The sequence below is a fragment of the Taeniopygia guttata genome, chromosome 12 (assembly GCF_048771995.1).
Source record: "Taeniopygia guttata chromosome 12, bTaeGut7.mat, whole genome shotgun sequence".
Taxonomy (NCBI): Eukaryota; Metazoa; Chordata; class Aves; order Passeriformes; family Estrildidae; genus Taeniopygia; species Taeniopygia guttata.
Window position 1 is genome coordinate 13,582,353 of NC_133037.1, and position 15,689 is coordinate 13,598,041.

General features: G+C 35.8%; 1 protein-coding gene across 16 annotated transcripts in view; it reads right to left on the reverse strand.

Annotated features, from left to right (window-relative positions):
• Nucleotides 1-15,689, reverse strand: part of CACNA1D (calcium voltage-gated channel subunit alpha1 D) — a 159,136-nt gene that overhangs the window by 82,524 nt on the left and 60,923 nt on the right. For 13 of the 16 annotated variants that reach the window (XM_030283234.4, XM_030283233.4, XM_030283229.4 and 10 more), the window contains exon 8: nt 4,209-4,312. In XM_030283234.4, coding sequence (XP_030139094.1) covers nt 4,209-4,312 — 104 coding nt within the window. Of the gene's footprint in view, nt 1-4,208; nt 4,313-4,791; nt 4,896-15,689 lie in introns of all 16 variants that reach the window. The other 3 variants (XM_072934837.1, XM_030283231.4, XM_072934828.1) reach the window with 1 other exon arrangement.

The window sequence follows — 15,689 nt, forward strand, 5'->3', positions numbered from 1 at the left end:
GTAGACAACAGTTCTTAGGTGTATAAGTTTATCTGCACCAACATATTTTATACAACAGTAACTGACAGATATTGCAGGGAGGTTGGGGTGCATGAGTACACACCCTTAGCTTTTAGAATCACTATGTACATACATTGCAAACGTTACTGGGGAAAAGAAATTGAAAAAATTAACATTCATTTAGTAACCTGCAAGATCACATGTAGAAGGATGTAAGGACATGTCAAAACTTATTTTTTGGTGTCCTTTTGCAAGGCAATAAATTCAACTTACAGATTTATTAAAGTGTGTTTCAAAGGTTTTATTTGTTCCCATGGCTACCCAAAGAAATATTAATGCCTTGAGCAGAAAATGCCATCAGCAGAACCCATCTCCTAATGATAAGGACTATCTTCAGGAATACATTATCATGCATCATTAAAAGCCATGCCTCTTAGTAAATAAGTTTTGAAGTTTTATAATTTATTTTCTCTGTTCTTAGCAAACCAGTTTAATACATCCTAAATTACTAACATGCCTATTTTAACTTCTGGGTTTTTTGGGTTTTTTTTAACTTTTTACACTTTCAGGATGGATGAGTATCTCCATCCTGATCTTTATTTGTTAACTTTCTAATAACCTTAACCTTATAATTTCTAACTTTCAATTTCAGCTCACTCTTTTGCACCAATAGCCATGATGCTCTGGTCTTTTACAGTGGAATGTCTGGAGGAGGCCTGTCCTGAGCTCCCACTTTCTGTGCCTAGTATTTCATGCCTTCAGAGAATTCACTTTCAGAGTAATGTGAATATGTCTAGAGTAAAAAGAATTTTTTAGAGGTTTTTTAGAATTTTTTGAAAGAACTGAATTAACTCAAGCCTATGAATTCTCTCCATCCTTGTTATTCAAGAGAATTACTTAGGAAAAAAAATCTCCACAGTCAGCTTCCATGCAGAAATTACAATATGTACAACATGCAGATTCCATATACACATTGTTTCTATTCATTTACACTACTGATACTAAAAATATGAACTGTATTTTTAAGAATATCATCTTCTGCAGGCAAGACTGACATGGATCACCAGGAAATACTCACCTTCAGAAAGAGCTAGATGTAAAACAAAAGATCTGCCAAATCATCATTCTCGTCCATTTTACAGTATCTAAATACATCAAACATGCAGTGCACAAGAGGCATTACAGAACTACAAAGGGGCAAATCGTCACAGAATAACAAAGGAGTGCAAAGAGAATAACTGAATATTTTAAAACCACAAACAGATCAAAAACAGCAAACAGATTAAAATGTACACGGCATAATCTGATATAAAGGAAGTAACACTTTCATACAGAAAAGGTATTAAGCATTCAGATTCCACTTCAAAATCTGTATGCAAAGCCATGCTTTTCAAGTAAGTTGGCATAATTTTTGCATTCTTGATATTTGATTGGTTTAGTAAAATTTAACTTTATGTGTGGATTTATCATAAACCAAGCTTTCATATTATGGTTTGCAGACTTTAAAACATAAAAGCTAATAACTTTTAAATAAAACCAAAACAATTTATGCATTACATATTCAATGCTTGGCTCAGAATGAAAAACATCTTTCTACTAAGAAACACAAAAACATCCATTGGATTTTGCTAGCACATCAAATTTATCCATAAAATTTAGACTAGACTCATAGCTCTAAACAGAAAGTATGGGGGAAATTATTTATATACAATTGCCATATACTACTTAAAAAATCAGAGTAACAGTATTCCACACTGGCCCTTGTTTATCAGAGTTTCAAACAAGTATGCCAGGACATTCTCTACACTTCTGTACCAAACATCAGTTTGTTATGATTGGTATCTTTTAGGAGTATCTCCTTTGACTTTCTCCTTGCACTTTCAATGTCAGTCCTTGGTGATATTTATACATCACATGTCTCAGCTCTCCAGTGTCATTGTCTTCAGAAAGAAAACAAAAAATGGGAGTTTTAGGGAGGCTCGCTCATGTATTTAGGGCAAACACGGATTCAGACAATTCATCAAGCACCCTGAGCACTCAATTGACCCTGGCTGACACTATGGCAGAAAAATAAATTTAGCAATTAATGGCTTGATGAATACAAGGAGATTTCACATCCTACTTTTCACTGCCATTTCTGTGCACTGAAAATCCAAGGGGAGCCAGCAAGGGTTGTGAAATGCATTAGAACTCTATGGATCACACAAAACCTAGAAATCAGTGGTGATTTCTTGTCTTCAGAAAGGAACCCAAGGACAGGGGGACGCTTCTTCCCTGTACTGGAATGGCAGCTAAACAACTACACCATATTCCAAAAAATATATGTATCATAATGTTGAAAACTTCACACAGTATTTTAAGCTTATTAATCAAATGTTAAGCTAATTCATGAGAGTATCTCTAAATTTTCATGACTTCAGGAAGAGAAATTAATATGTGCCACAAAACAGCAAATTTATGTCACTTTCCCTGTAATTTTTTTTTTAAACAGAGAAATGTGAAACCAATAACAATTCAAGTCATGGAAGATAAAACAGGAATATTCATTAGCTGTTGCCAGCCATCTCCACAGGACTGGAAGAAAATTAATTGGTGCCTGTGATGTTCTTAAGGGCCAGAGAAGGAACTGTGAGAGCCTAATCCTGTAATGACTACAGTGGAAAGGCCAGTCACACAGCAATGTTAGGTAACAGCATCAAAAGAAGAAATAAATTACACTGTAACTACCATCATTTATCTGTCCTTCTGGTTCTCATTTCATTTTCCAGTGTGCTGAAAGCTGGGCACTTAGTTTTGCCAACAATTTATACATTTACACATTTGTCCTTGGAAGGACGAGATTAAATCTAAAAATCAGCACTGTTGTTTCAGCACTACCATTTTCCTTTTAAACATCTGCTTTATAAAGCAAGTCTGACAGTAGGTAAAACTATGCTTTCCCTGGTTTCCTGTGTGCAACAGTAATTATCACAGATATATGACTAAATATTTTAAAAGCACATTGTAAAACCACTCAACAAATAAAAGTGCTCTTGAAATGAAATTACATCAACACCTGGAAATCTTGTATGCTTATCTGATTTCCTGGAATATAATAATGCTTTATCATTTCTTTCAGATACAATGTGGCAAAACCATGACTAGGACTGCAGACACTATCAGCATCCTGAAGACACTATCACCTGCACTGTCAGGCTGCTTTCCACGCAAGGGAAATTTTTCTGTTGGCTGACAAAGATGGCCCAACTTGCCAGAATAATATTATTTATAATATTGTATATAACAATATTATAACTAAATATAATCTAACTAAAACCTAATCCATACAACCATAATAATTTTATTTTCAGCATTTGAATGATAGATGAATCTTCTGTATATTTATCAAAAAATATCTTTACCATAGACTGACGTTTCCCAAGCTTAAGTGTGTTAGAAATCAGGAAATGGCAAAGGAAATAGGGTTGTAACTTCATGTAAGGGTGCTTTGTAAAAAGAAAATATGGCAAACTCTTACTGTAAACTACAAGGTTTTAAAGCACATTATACAGCTAGAACTGAAATGGTTTTAGATCTTGGCTGGAGCCTGGAGTGCACAAACCAATAAAAAGCTGTGACAACCTCCCACTGACAGCTATATTAATTGCTACATTATTATTGATGAATTTACCAGCTCCTGGTGCAGGTTGTCACAGCACTTCACAGCTCTAAAACCCAGGAACCACTGAACACTGTTGGGGTAGTGCAACCACACTCTGCAAGACATGTCTTGAAGCACTTATTAAAAATATTTTGCCATATTTTGAGCAAAATATGCAACTGGTAAACATAAAAAACACTCCAATTGCACCACAACTATCTGAGGAAAAGCAAAAGTTGGTCTTTCAGAAAAAGACACTTGTAGGGGAAGATATTTGTATGGGTGCACCACCCATCTCTGTGCACAAAATCTTTTTCTCTACAGGAATATTATAGAATAAGGAGATTAGTGCCTCATTGAATGAATAGTTTTGGCAAGCATGGTGAACGTGATGTCAAGACAGATACAGGCACTCAAATCACACAGTTCAGTCCAAAGAGCAAACACTGCTAGGATGACATAAGACTCTCAAGTGCATGCAAAAAAGCCATTGCTGAGAAGCCAGAGTCAATGCAGAGGCCATCTTACAAGTAGCAGTAGCATACACGATGTTAACTCAGCTGCTTACCCACTAAGTACACCAAGAACCAGGTTAAGTACGAAAAATGAGCCAAGGATGATAAGACTAACAAAATAGATCCATGGCCACTCACATCCTATTGCATCATTTACCTGTAAAACGCAAGGAAATAAGTTATGATTCAGTTATTCATTAAACAGCAGAGTCCTTTTTGCAGCTGCCAGACCACGTCGGTTCAACACAAAATTTATGCTCTACCTAGATCTTTAAAAAGTGAATGAACAATTGCTAAAATTTACTTACCCAGATTTTGTTGTAGATGTGAGGCTTTAGAGGATTAATTGAAATAACATCCAAATGAGGGCATGGGAATTTTTAGTCTTTTTCATAACTTTGTCAAAAGGACATGAACAACATGTACTGGTACATCTAAACTCCAATTTTGGTGTTTGTATGTTATTTATAGGAGAGCTACAAGAAAACTTCCTTGTTTGTAATTGGAGGAGGAAAAAATAGAGGCTCATTAACAGATGTCATCCCAACTGAAGTCTCACCTGTATGAGATAACCTGTGTGTTCATGGCAACTGAATTCAGGACTCTGCCTTCATGATGAAAAAGGTGTATGCTTACCCGCTCAATACACCAAGAACAAGATTTAGTACGAAAAATGACCCAAAGATGACGAGACTGACAAAATACACCCATGGCAATTCAAATCCCATTGCATCATTCATCTGCAAGAAATAAGATGATCTTATAGAGTAGATCACTATATTAACAGCAACAAAGAGTCAGAGAAAGAAGAATTTGATAATTCAGATTAAATAACATGCTATGCATTCCTTCAGAAATCAAAGATGAGCAATGAGAGCAAGGCGGCACTGGCCACATTCACTTTGCATTTCCAACACAAATTCTAAAACAAAATGCTGAATGAACCTAGCATTTGGATCAGAAATATTACAAATATACATGGAGCACTGCAACTGTTCTAATTTTTTTCTCTGCAGGAATATTATAGAATAAGCAGTATTAATAACAGGAATGATTATTTAATGCTGAGAACATGAATTAAATTTCAGATATCCAATTAAGATGATAACCACAAAGTATATTGAAATATTAGCATTTCTAGTTCATGTATATCCTACCTAGATGAATGATTATTTGAGATAATAAAAGCAATGTGTATCTCAACTGTACAAGCAGTTACTTAATTCTGTTAACACAGAATTCCCACAGTTTTTCCTGAAATAAAGCAGTCAAATGCAGTCAGACATTTTAAATCTATTCAAAAATAAATAAATGAGAATTAATCTGTGTAAAAAGCATGAACACAATTTTAGGAAAATGAAAATTTGAAAACAAATTTTAGAAACACAATAGAAACATGGAAACATTCCAGGAAAACTTCTGGCCAAGGTTGAATGAAATTTAAAAAGTTGTTGAGGATTTTTTTATAGCGAGGTTGAAGTCACTGAGCTTCCAATAAACTCCTTATAGACTCACACAAAGTTTTCTAGAAAGATTTCTTCCACTTGCTATTCTTAGCCAGCTCATCATACCTATCAAAGGATGGATTTTTGAAACATACCCATAGAGACCTAAAAAGGCTTATTGAGAAAAACAGATTTTTAAAACAGGGAAATTTGGATTTGTGTGTAGGATTCAGGTGCAAAAAGACATTTTGATAAGTCAAAAAATAATTTGGATGTGAAGCTTCTTGGAAATAGCTCTTCTTGAAGAGGAATTATTCTGGCTTTTGCATTGGAGTCTTCTTAAGATGTTTTCTAGCCATGAAAATTCAGCAGACAATAAAATTATATATGGCACTGCAGAACAATTTAATTGTAAATCTGTTTTCTCTTCTGTGAACACCATTGTGTTTGTTGTAGCTGAAATTTGTGATTAGGCTTTGAGCTCTATTGATAGTCAAGTTTGATGCCTCTCCTTAACATCTCTGTTGGAATAAACCTACTAAGCATGGGAACAAACATTTTCCAAAATTACTTCTTTTATTTTTTGCCCTGTCTTTTAATTAAACATCATAATCTCAGTTTCTGCAAGGGGGCCCTATAGATGGTTAGGCAGAAGCTTTAAGTCTTTGCAGGTTAAGGCCCAAAGGCACTTCTCTTCCATGGTGATCTGTGACAGCACCAGTTTATACTTATTAAAGTAAACAAACCCCTAAGCAACCAAACAAGATGAGCTTACACAGCTTCTTCATGCACCTTTTAGAAGAGTCTATGTATCATCTTTTAAAATGTGTTTTGAATTGAACTGAAGTACTGAAAAGTAACTTACAATTACACTTGCTAAAAAAAAAAAAAAAAAAAAAGAAAGCTTGAATATACATATTTAATTTGGATTCTTTTCCCTCTTCCAATAAAACTGTATTTTGGAGAAGTAAAAATAAAAAGGGGTTATAGCCATTCAGCAAGAGTGACTTCATTACCTTCAAGAGATCCCAAGTTTGATGGTTCAGTTCTGCAATATTCGTATGGGAAAGTCTTTCACAATGCTGCCATTACACCCACTTACTCTCCTGGGCAAAGCTTTCAACAGCCCTTGGCACATCAGGGGCTTCTGTTAAGGACAGTGGCTGTGAAGTTTTGGATTTTATCACCCACACCCATTCTGTCAAAGTGAGTCCCCTGCATTTGAGAAGGTTCAGCTATGAAGCCCCAAAGTTAATGAGTACAACACCCCATTGCCCACACCAAATTTCTGCCTCATCCCAGTGGATGCTGCCCTTTCCATCTTCTTTCAAGCACAGGCATCTCACCTTATGTTTTAACAGTAATATTTACTCAATTTTTTTTAAAAGCATACTTATTTTATTATACTTTTATTATAATTATACTTAAAGTATAATTATTTTATTACATTAGAAATTAGTTTGCTTCATAGAACTGACTCATACCAAACAGGTCAAGTGTTTTTTCTAGCAATAACTGATCAGAGCAAACATTTTAATTAAATTTCAAATACATCTGAATGCATTTTACATCTAACAACTATACAGTTAGCAGACAGTTAAGTCATCAGAGTTCAGATGCAGACAAAAATTCATTAAGCATTGGTGCCAACAGTTTTCTGCTATGTATCATTTTGAAAAACCTGAGGGATTAATATTTGCAATTTTACTTTGAGCAGAGCTCAAAAGAGAGCTCTGGCAGTCATTGCAATACAGCTTCATGCTCTGCTTTTGCTCATAAAGAGAACAATTTCAGGCAGCCAGGCACTCTGCTAACTTAGTTACCCAAGAACAAAGCTGAAATTCTCATGCTCTGTCACAAAGGCTCTGTTAGTATGAGCAGCTGGGATTTGTATTCACTTTTTAATGTGCAACATATTTAAAAAATTCTTTCTCATTTATGCAGCTGAATTTCAAGCCTAGTATTTTAGGCTAATCTATCTAGGACTAATGCTTTTTGAAGCAAAAATTGGCAACTGCAACTAACCAGGACTAGAAAAATGCTTCACTTTGGGCAGATGCTGAACTGTTTCAAAAGCATTCCTTAACTCAGGAGCACCCGAACCTAGCACAACACCTTGGAACAAATCCAAGATTGAATTCCTAAAAACTACTCAACTATTTTACCATTTAATTCTAGATACAATTAAACCCTAATCAAGTAATGCATTGTAATTTCTATTAATGAAATAATATTTCAGATTGCATTAATACCAGACATCAAAGTACAAAAAGAAGTTCTTTCCTTTTGGAAAACTTTGCTTCTCATTTAATGCATGTCAAATAGCATTTTCCATAACTTCCAATTAAAGAAAGATTAAAGGAATTGATTTGTCTTCTGATTAAAAATGGAGACAGAGCTTGGTTAATATATGAGAACAGGAAAATCTCCATCCTCAAAACCAAGATATATTCATTTGTAGAGATTAATGCTGACTTCTCACCCAAAGTGTGACTTTAAAAGGATTTAAAGTCACAAATTCCAGATGTGCTAAAGCAACACCAGGAGTTCAAGGAGACCTCACATCTGAAATCCTCAGCAAAATGTCTTGTCTTGCAAGAGCCTCCTGCCCTATGGCTCAGGGGTGCACTGTCCCAGAGGAGGTGTCATATTTAATGGCTCTCAATGGACTTGTTCTGTCTTTTTGAGGCCATGAGGCTTTTAGCCTTCAAAACACCTGTAGCAAGAACACCACCAAGCACTATCCTTCTTGCCCTTTGTCATTTTAGAGATCTAGTCCTACTGTTTGAATGTCAATCCTCAGAAGTTTGTCCATCACACCAACCAGAGGGCAGATGAGATAACGGACAATATGAAGGATGAAGGTTTCTTTAAAACCCTTTATTCTGTTTCACCACAACAGTAGATGTGCACCACACATTATTTATTTGGCTCCTTATGTTTACCCATATATGTTGGTGAGTCTTCAATCTTGAAGAATTACCTTGAGCAGATTGGACAAACTTGATAGAGTCTGAAACTGCCTCAAGTGGCATTTGGATGAATTATCTTGCTAGCTGTGCTGTAGTTGGAGTCAAATATCATTACAACACAGCAAAATGATCAGAGACCAAGACTGAAGTGAAACGGGAAAAGTCACGGTTACTGCAGATATAACCTTTAGTATTACACAACAGCAGATGGCAAACTTCAACCTAAAACATCAGTTAGAAATCATTAAAATATTATTTATCCCTATCTATGGTAATTGTGAGTAAAATCCTCATATGCAATTACATGCAAATCAAGATCTTAACTTTTCTGTATACCTGGTATTCTTTTATCGAAAATTGTTGCAAACTCAATTTGCAATCAATATAAGCCCTACCTGGGGTTAATAATAAAACCTCTAATTCTGCATTTGTAGTATTGCAGATACGATGTGTTGATGCACTAACCTATTTTGATTTTACGCAGTGTTTCAAACCCTCTTAAATTTGTTGAATTTCTTAGCTTCCTTGGGTTTTAATTTTACCTTCCTCTTTTCATAACATGCCAACAGGCACATAACTGGTGGGTTTACTTTTATTCTGCCTCATATCTTAAAAATTGTTCAGAATGACAAACTCAGACTCTTGACAGGTGTAAAAATTCTGCAGACATCATTATTTTGTGAAATGGAACTATGCCTGCATTCTTGGAAGCCTGGAAGGGAGGTTCACAAACCCAGATCAGGCTATTTATTCTGCCCAGTGAAGAGCACACCAGAGAGCTCTTCAAAGCTGCCTTGCTTCAAAGGTTTTGTCCTGAGATATTCTTGGCTGAATTGGAGTTGAGTTAAAGCTGACTTAAAACAGGCTGTGCTCAAAGCACAGCACCCTCCAGGTTTATTTATAAAAGCATGGAATTTTATATTCAGTGTTCTGGAGTCAAAGCACAGATTTCCCTGGCACTGTCCTGGCTGGACAGACTCAGCACTTTGTTGTGCTTCTGACACAGAATATGGAGATGTACTGGTGGGGTGTGGACTGACACCACCCTTTGTTAAGCATTTCAGCTCAGCAAAATCTGGGAAAATGAGCGTTCCATGGCTCAGGCAGCAAGGTATGCCTGAAGAGAAAGAGATTCCATTGAGAAGTGTAAAATTGTCACAGGACCTAGAGAGCCTCATAATTGCTCAATCACCTCTTAAATTTGGCCTCTGTCTCCTGTATATAAACTGCCCTGTGCAATTGCATACAGGACACATGTCAGTGATTCTCTCAAGTTAAACCTCAACTTGAAAGACACTGCTTCATCTTAAGGAATTTGATCAGGCTGAGCAGACCTCATTTTCTTCCTTCTGTTGGTTTCATCCATTCTTAGCAATTGAACTATGAAATTTTGGTATTTCCATAAAGCGTTTACTCATCAAAACAAGATTGTTGATAAATTTTTACTATGCTTGTTTGGAAATGAGTTTAGATGCAGGCCTTTCATTCAGACACTAATACTATTTTAGCTAATTCCTGTTAGTGGCATTCCATTAATCAGCTTACTGTCATTAACTGGGAGGAGGGGCTGGGCAGAAATCAAGTAATTGTTCCAAGGAAAGCCAAGATGTCAAACGTGACTGTTAAGAAATTGTTTTATCTTTTTCAGATAATTAGGTTTCATCTGCAGAGCAGATGGATAGAACCATAACAACATGAAGAGTGCTAGCTCTAAAAAACAGTAACCCAGAGCTTTGCTGATGAGCACTACCAGGTTTAACAAAATCTGTATTCCAGATATAACAAAATCTAAGTGTTTTACTCTTCTCATGAATAGCCACATGCTAATTTCAGATTAAGAATTTGTTAGTGCTTGTACCTTTTTATCTGTATTTCTCTTTTTATCTGTATTTCACAATAATTTATAAAAACTATGCATAGATTTGGCTTGTTAAATCTAAGGGCTAAAAAAACTACTAAAATTAAGTAACAAATGTGACCAACGGTGTGTTCATTTTTTTAAATGTTTAGCTATCATGTATGAAAATGAGAAGTTATATTATCTACACAGGTGTTCTGTACTAAACACCTTCTTTCTTTTAGGGTCTGCTATTCCACCTATTCATTATACAAAAACTGGATGTGTATAATATTTTCCACATACTGGATACAAAAAAATACAAGCACAATGCATATATTACTCAGACAGATGATGTAAAATTGCTACCTTAGTTGATATAGCACCAACGAGCAAAGCCTCAATACTCAGGAAGATCTGAATTTATCTACTAAATTGTTATCCTGGGACAGACTGGGAACTAGGATTGTTATAAAATAATTGTTGGCTTCTTGTGGCAAAGTGTTTGGAAGAAACTCTAGCTGTTGGACTAGTGAGTTCTTAGCACTACCCCAAGTTTAGCCTCTATTTCCCATCCAGTTTCAACCCAGTTTTATTTAAAATTTCTGGGGAGAAATAATAGGATCTTAGTATTTGCAATGATCTGTGACAAGAAATTAGTTCCACGCTTTGACTGCAGTTCAGGTCAGTAGTCAGCTGAGGCTGAGATACCAGATATCTTGTCAAAGTCAATCAAGTTCACCTCATGGGAAAGATATTTCCCTGTGAGTTAGTTTAAAATCGTTCTCCAGTGGGGTCATTATGTTAAGATGCTAATTGGAAAAAACTATACAATAATCATATATATGTACATATATATGTGCGTATGTGTGTGTGATACACCTAAGTCATATCCTTTTTGATCCTAATGCAAACTTTTAATCTATACATTCCTTGGCTTGGTAGCTCTGTTTGCATGCCTGATTTTGATCATTCCCTTTTTTCTCTTTCTGAAATTAAGTCCTGTCTCTTTGCAATCCAAAACTGGATGTTTCAGAGCTTTCAATAACAAGAGAATATAAAAAGGCAATTAGTACAAATAATTCTGTAAAAGGCAGGGATGGGGGGGTTAATCTTGATTTTAACATGAAACCAGATTCAAGTAGTTAACACTCAAACAGAAAAAATTCTGCCTGCAATCCCTAGCTCTTTAGGGAGATTTATGCAGTATATTAATGCTGTCAGTCAACATTTCTATCACTCTTTCTCCAGCTGTACATCATGTGTTAACTTTCTGCTGTGTAGTCATGGAAGGCTGGGAGCTCTGTGCATGGAGCACATGGATGCCTTTGGGGGTGAGCTGACTTGTTTCACTCCAGAGCCTCCCTCAGATGACCTGAGAGTGGTGCTGAGCAATGCCAGCAGAACAGCACTAAGCTTTCTCTAAGTACATAAGATGAAAAGGCAGGAGTAAGTATTAGCTAAGATTTTTCAGGCATGATTCCTCACCTTTTTTAAACATTTTAAATATTTGCAACTGATTTACAAATGGAAAAAAGCCGTGAAGCATCCACTGACTTCTCTCAGACAATAAGCTGAAATTCATTGCTGACAAATATTGTTTGGATGCAGTAACATGCCTTCCCTTTCTGCAGGTGAAATGGGAAGGCATGGCTTAAATCACCCCAAGTAGTTGATTCCCACTAGCTTATCATATCATTCAGTTCAAAGTTATAGACTATGAATGGTTATTTGACTCTTGGTCACATTTTTGGAAAGGTATTTTTAGGAGACTCCTTGTCAGCACTCTGATGACAGTTTTGGTAATACTTGAAACATATTTTGCAGTTTTTCTGTTTATAGCCTAAAAATACATTTTGTGCATGAGCCAAGGGGTTTTCTTGTGTGATATGTATTTGTAAAACATTTGTTTGAATTTAGGAAATATCTCTGGCTGCACATCAGCTGGTTTTATATATCTGAGTCTTCCCATAAATATCCTTGAACAGGAGAATTCTAAAAAATGTCAGGAGCAGACACTGAGCTGCTGATCTGATCTGATTGACATTAATACACTGGTTGTGCAGATATTTATGCAAAAGTGCATGTAGATATACACAGGAGTGCAGTGCAGCCTGAATATTCTGTGTTACAGAAATGATGGATTTTTTTCCGATGTTCCAAGATGCTTCAAGGAGTATATTGGGGGATACAAAACTCAATTTCTTAAACAGGAGAGAGGTTCTTCAGTGCACCCTTTTTTTTTTATGAAAGCAGAGGAACAATGAATGAAGAATTTCTTTGATGATAATGTATGTTATTAGCAGAAAGTAGTAAAGTTTTTTACAGCTGACATATCAGTAAAAGGTATATTTTAAAAAAACCTGTCATTCCTTTCCTTAAACTTTATATGAGTTTTAGGTATATTTTAGATTGCCTAGACATTTCAAGTAATGATCTGAGTATTTTAAACAAGAATCCTTTAGTGAATATCTTGTTAACATATCAGTGGGTGTATTAATAGGCAAAACCATGTAAGACATCAGTGTATCATTATTCAGCAATTTTAGCTCGAGTGCTTCAATCTCAGAAATCTTCAGACCAATCTGAACAGTTCTAGACAGGTATTAGAGAACTGGGGAGCTTTAAAATTTGAGTTAGTGATGAAGCATCTGACCATAAAATTTACCTAGTAAAATTCAGTAGCCACTAATACATTTGTCCTATCTTTGAAACAACTTTGAAGTATCCCACAAAGTACTTTGTTTCTCAGAAGCATTCCTATCTCTCATTCAAGCTACAGTTGGATTATTCAAGTATAGTAGGTCAAGATAACTTCACTGCGATAAAAACAAGAATTAATGTGATCATTTTGGTGCTCATGGAAAAATTTGGGGTTTTGCTGGCAAGTTGCTGCTTGTTATGTGTGTTCCCATGCATTAAGTGAAGCAGCTAAAAATAAAAAGCAATTTACAAAATACATGTTTGCCATTAACAGATTATACATCAAGGTGTTTCAAAGGCATGGGAAAAATCTGGAGCCAGATATGCAAATGCAGATTCAAGTTCTGCAGTTCCTGAGAGCTTGCTAGCACAAATTGGAAATGAGGCAGGGAGTACTATGCTCTCAGCTTCAGAATGTGAGCCAGAACGTTAAAAACTTGGGCACACAGAGGCTGCCACTTGGCTGATAACAAGGACTGCACCAAGAGCCAAAACTAAAAGCACGAGCATCCAATGAGGGCTCCAGAGCAAACAGAAAGGACCATCACTGGGAATGTGCATGGTCCCAACAGAAATGGAGAACATACAGAGATGAGCAGTCAAACACACAGTTTGGGAGCACACGTGCTGCACTGGCTGCTGAGAACAAGGACAATACCCCTTAACCTCTCAATTCAAACCTTTGGCACTAAGGAGTCACAAATTTTGTGGATAAACCACATAATGCCTGTTATCCAGTGAGTTACAAGTTAGAAAGAGGCCAGATGAAAACATTAAAACCCAGCAGGACACATGGGATGGATGCAAACTGGTGAGCAGCAGCACGCCCATGTGAGTCGCAGTGATCTGAAGGGTGCCCAGCAGCAGCAGAATCAAGGCCTTGACTCACAATTGATATGCACAAGAGAAAAATCATTATTGGTGCTTGGAGAATTTTCAAAGCAGTTTACTGTCATTAACCAGGTGATAACAAGCTGTGCCAGTGAGGGCTGTTGGAAGCTGTTGTTTTCAGCTCTCAGCCTTGCTGACAGAATGCCACTTAACACGATGCAAAATATTGCACAGATTTAACCCACGCACATTACACCTGCTAACAAGAGAAGCATGCATAAGTTTATTTCACTGTTCGCACAGTGATCAAATGTAAAATGAGAATTTTGTGCAGTTTCTAATATTTGTGGGTTTGGTTTTATTTGTTTTGTATAAAACTCATTCAGCCTGTGTATTAATAACAGAGTTCTAAGTAAAAAGCAACCCACAAACCCCATGCATATCGAGCTAAAATGGCTTCCTCAGATTCTTTTATTACAATTTGGTATCCCCCTAATGCTTTTATAATTTTCAAATTAAATGAAATCTTTTCCAATTTTTAGCTAAATCTACCCCAGCTTGATCCAGTAATAAAACTAAAACATATAAATTGTCGTTCCTGTGTCCTCAGTAATTTCAGTTTGACAATGGGCAACTTGTTGGTCTATAAGATAGAAAGAATCTGAGTCTATAATTTAATTATAAAGGCATCAGTTAAGACAGATTCCAAAGCCACCTGAATATTTAATTTTAATTATATTTCACTAGGTCAATAAATATTTGCTTCACTGTCTAATAATGCCAGTATCATTTGGAATGAAATGAAAAATTACACCTATGTATGTACCTGTAAATACATTCTACATTGGAAACTCCTTATAGAGAAGGAAGCAAAAACAACTCATGTAGCTTTTAATTGTTCATTTCTTGTACTTTTCATTTTGTCTGATCATGAAAATATTCAACATCCCACCTTAAGGATTTTATTCTTTCTGTTGTCATTGGAGACTCTGCAAAGATTTCTAATGGGCAGCAGCTTAATTAGGGCATCAAATCCCAGGGGAAAAAATATTTCATTCTGAGACATTCAAGTTGTTTCTATATGTTTTGTAACAATTGTATTCTAAACACAGCAACTCTCCAAAGCTTTTATATTGATTTTCTTTGAAAAAAGTTGGAGGAATTATCAGCTCCTGAAATGTGGGTATACTTTTGCCTCAAAAGATATTAAAGGTGTATTTTTTTTCTAGATAACCACAGCACACCTTCTCTTTTCAGGAAGAATTAAAATAATTGCCATCATCATGAGCACAAATCATAAAGCACATATTAATTCTACATTCATAGTCTCCTAGTAAATTAGAGAGAGCTGGAGTGCAAACGCCAAGAAACTAAAAACCTTTACAATGGGAAATCATGCAATAGCCTATGGCAAACAATGCTAGTTGAGAGCTTGCTTTGTTCTAATTTATGTTAACATTGTGAAAAACTCTGCACATATACTGCAAAAAGAGAGCTCTTAAGCCTAATCAGTGAAGACATACTTAATATCTGTAGGCTCACACAAAAAAATGTTAGTCCAGAGGACATAAATGTAGTTTTATATTTATCCAAATGGAATAGGCAAAAAAAAAACCTCAAATAAGCAATGAATAAATTTGTTTCTAAAATGTCCAGTAACAGGCTGTGGCTGAAACAAGTATGCAGCTGAGCTTGTCTCCTGAAAACTCACCAAGATTTCCTGTTGATGGTACTGTGAAACACAGC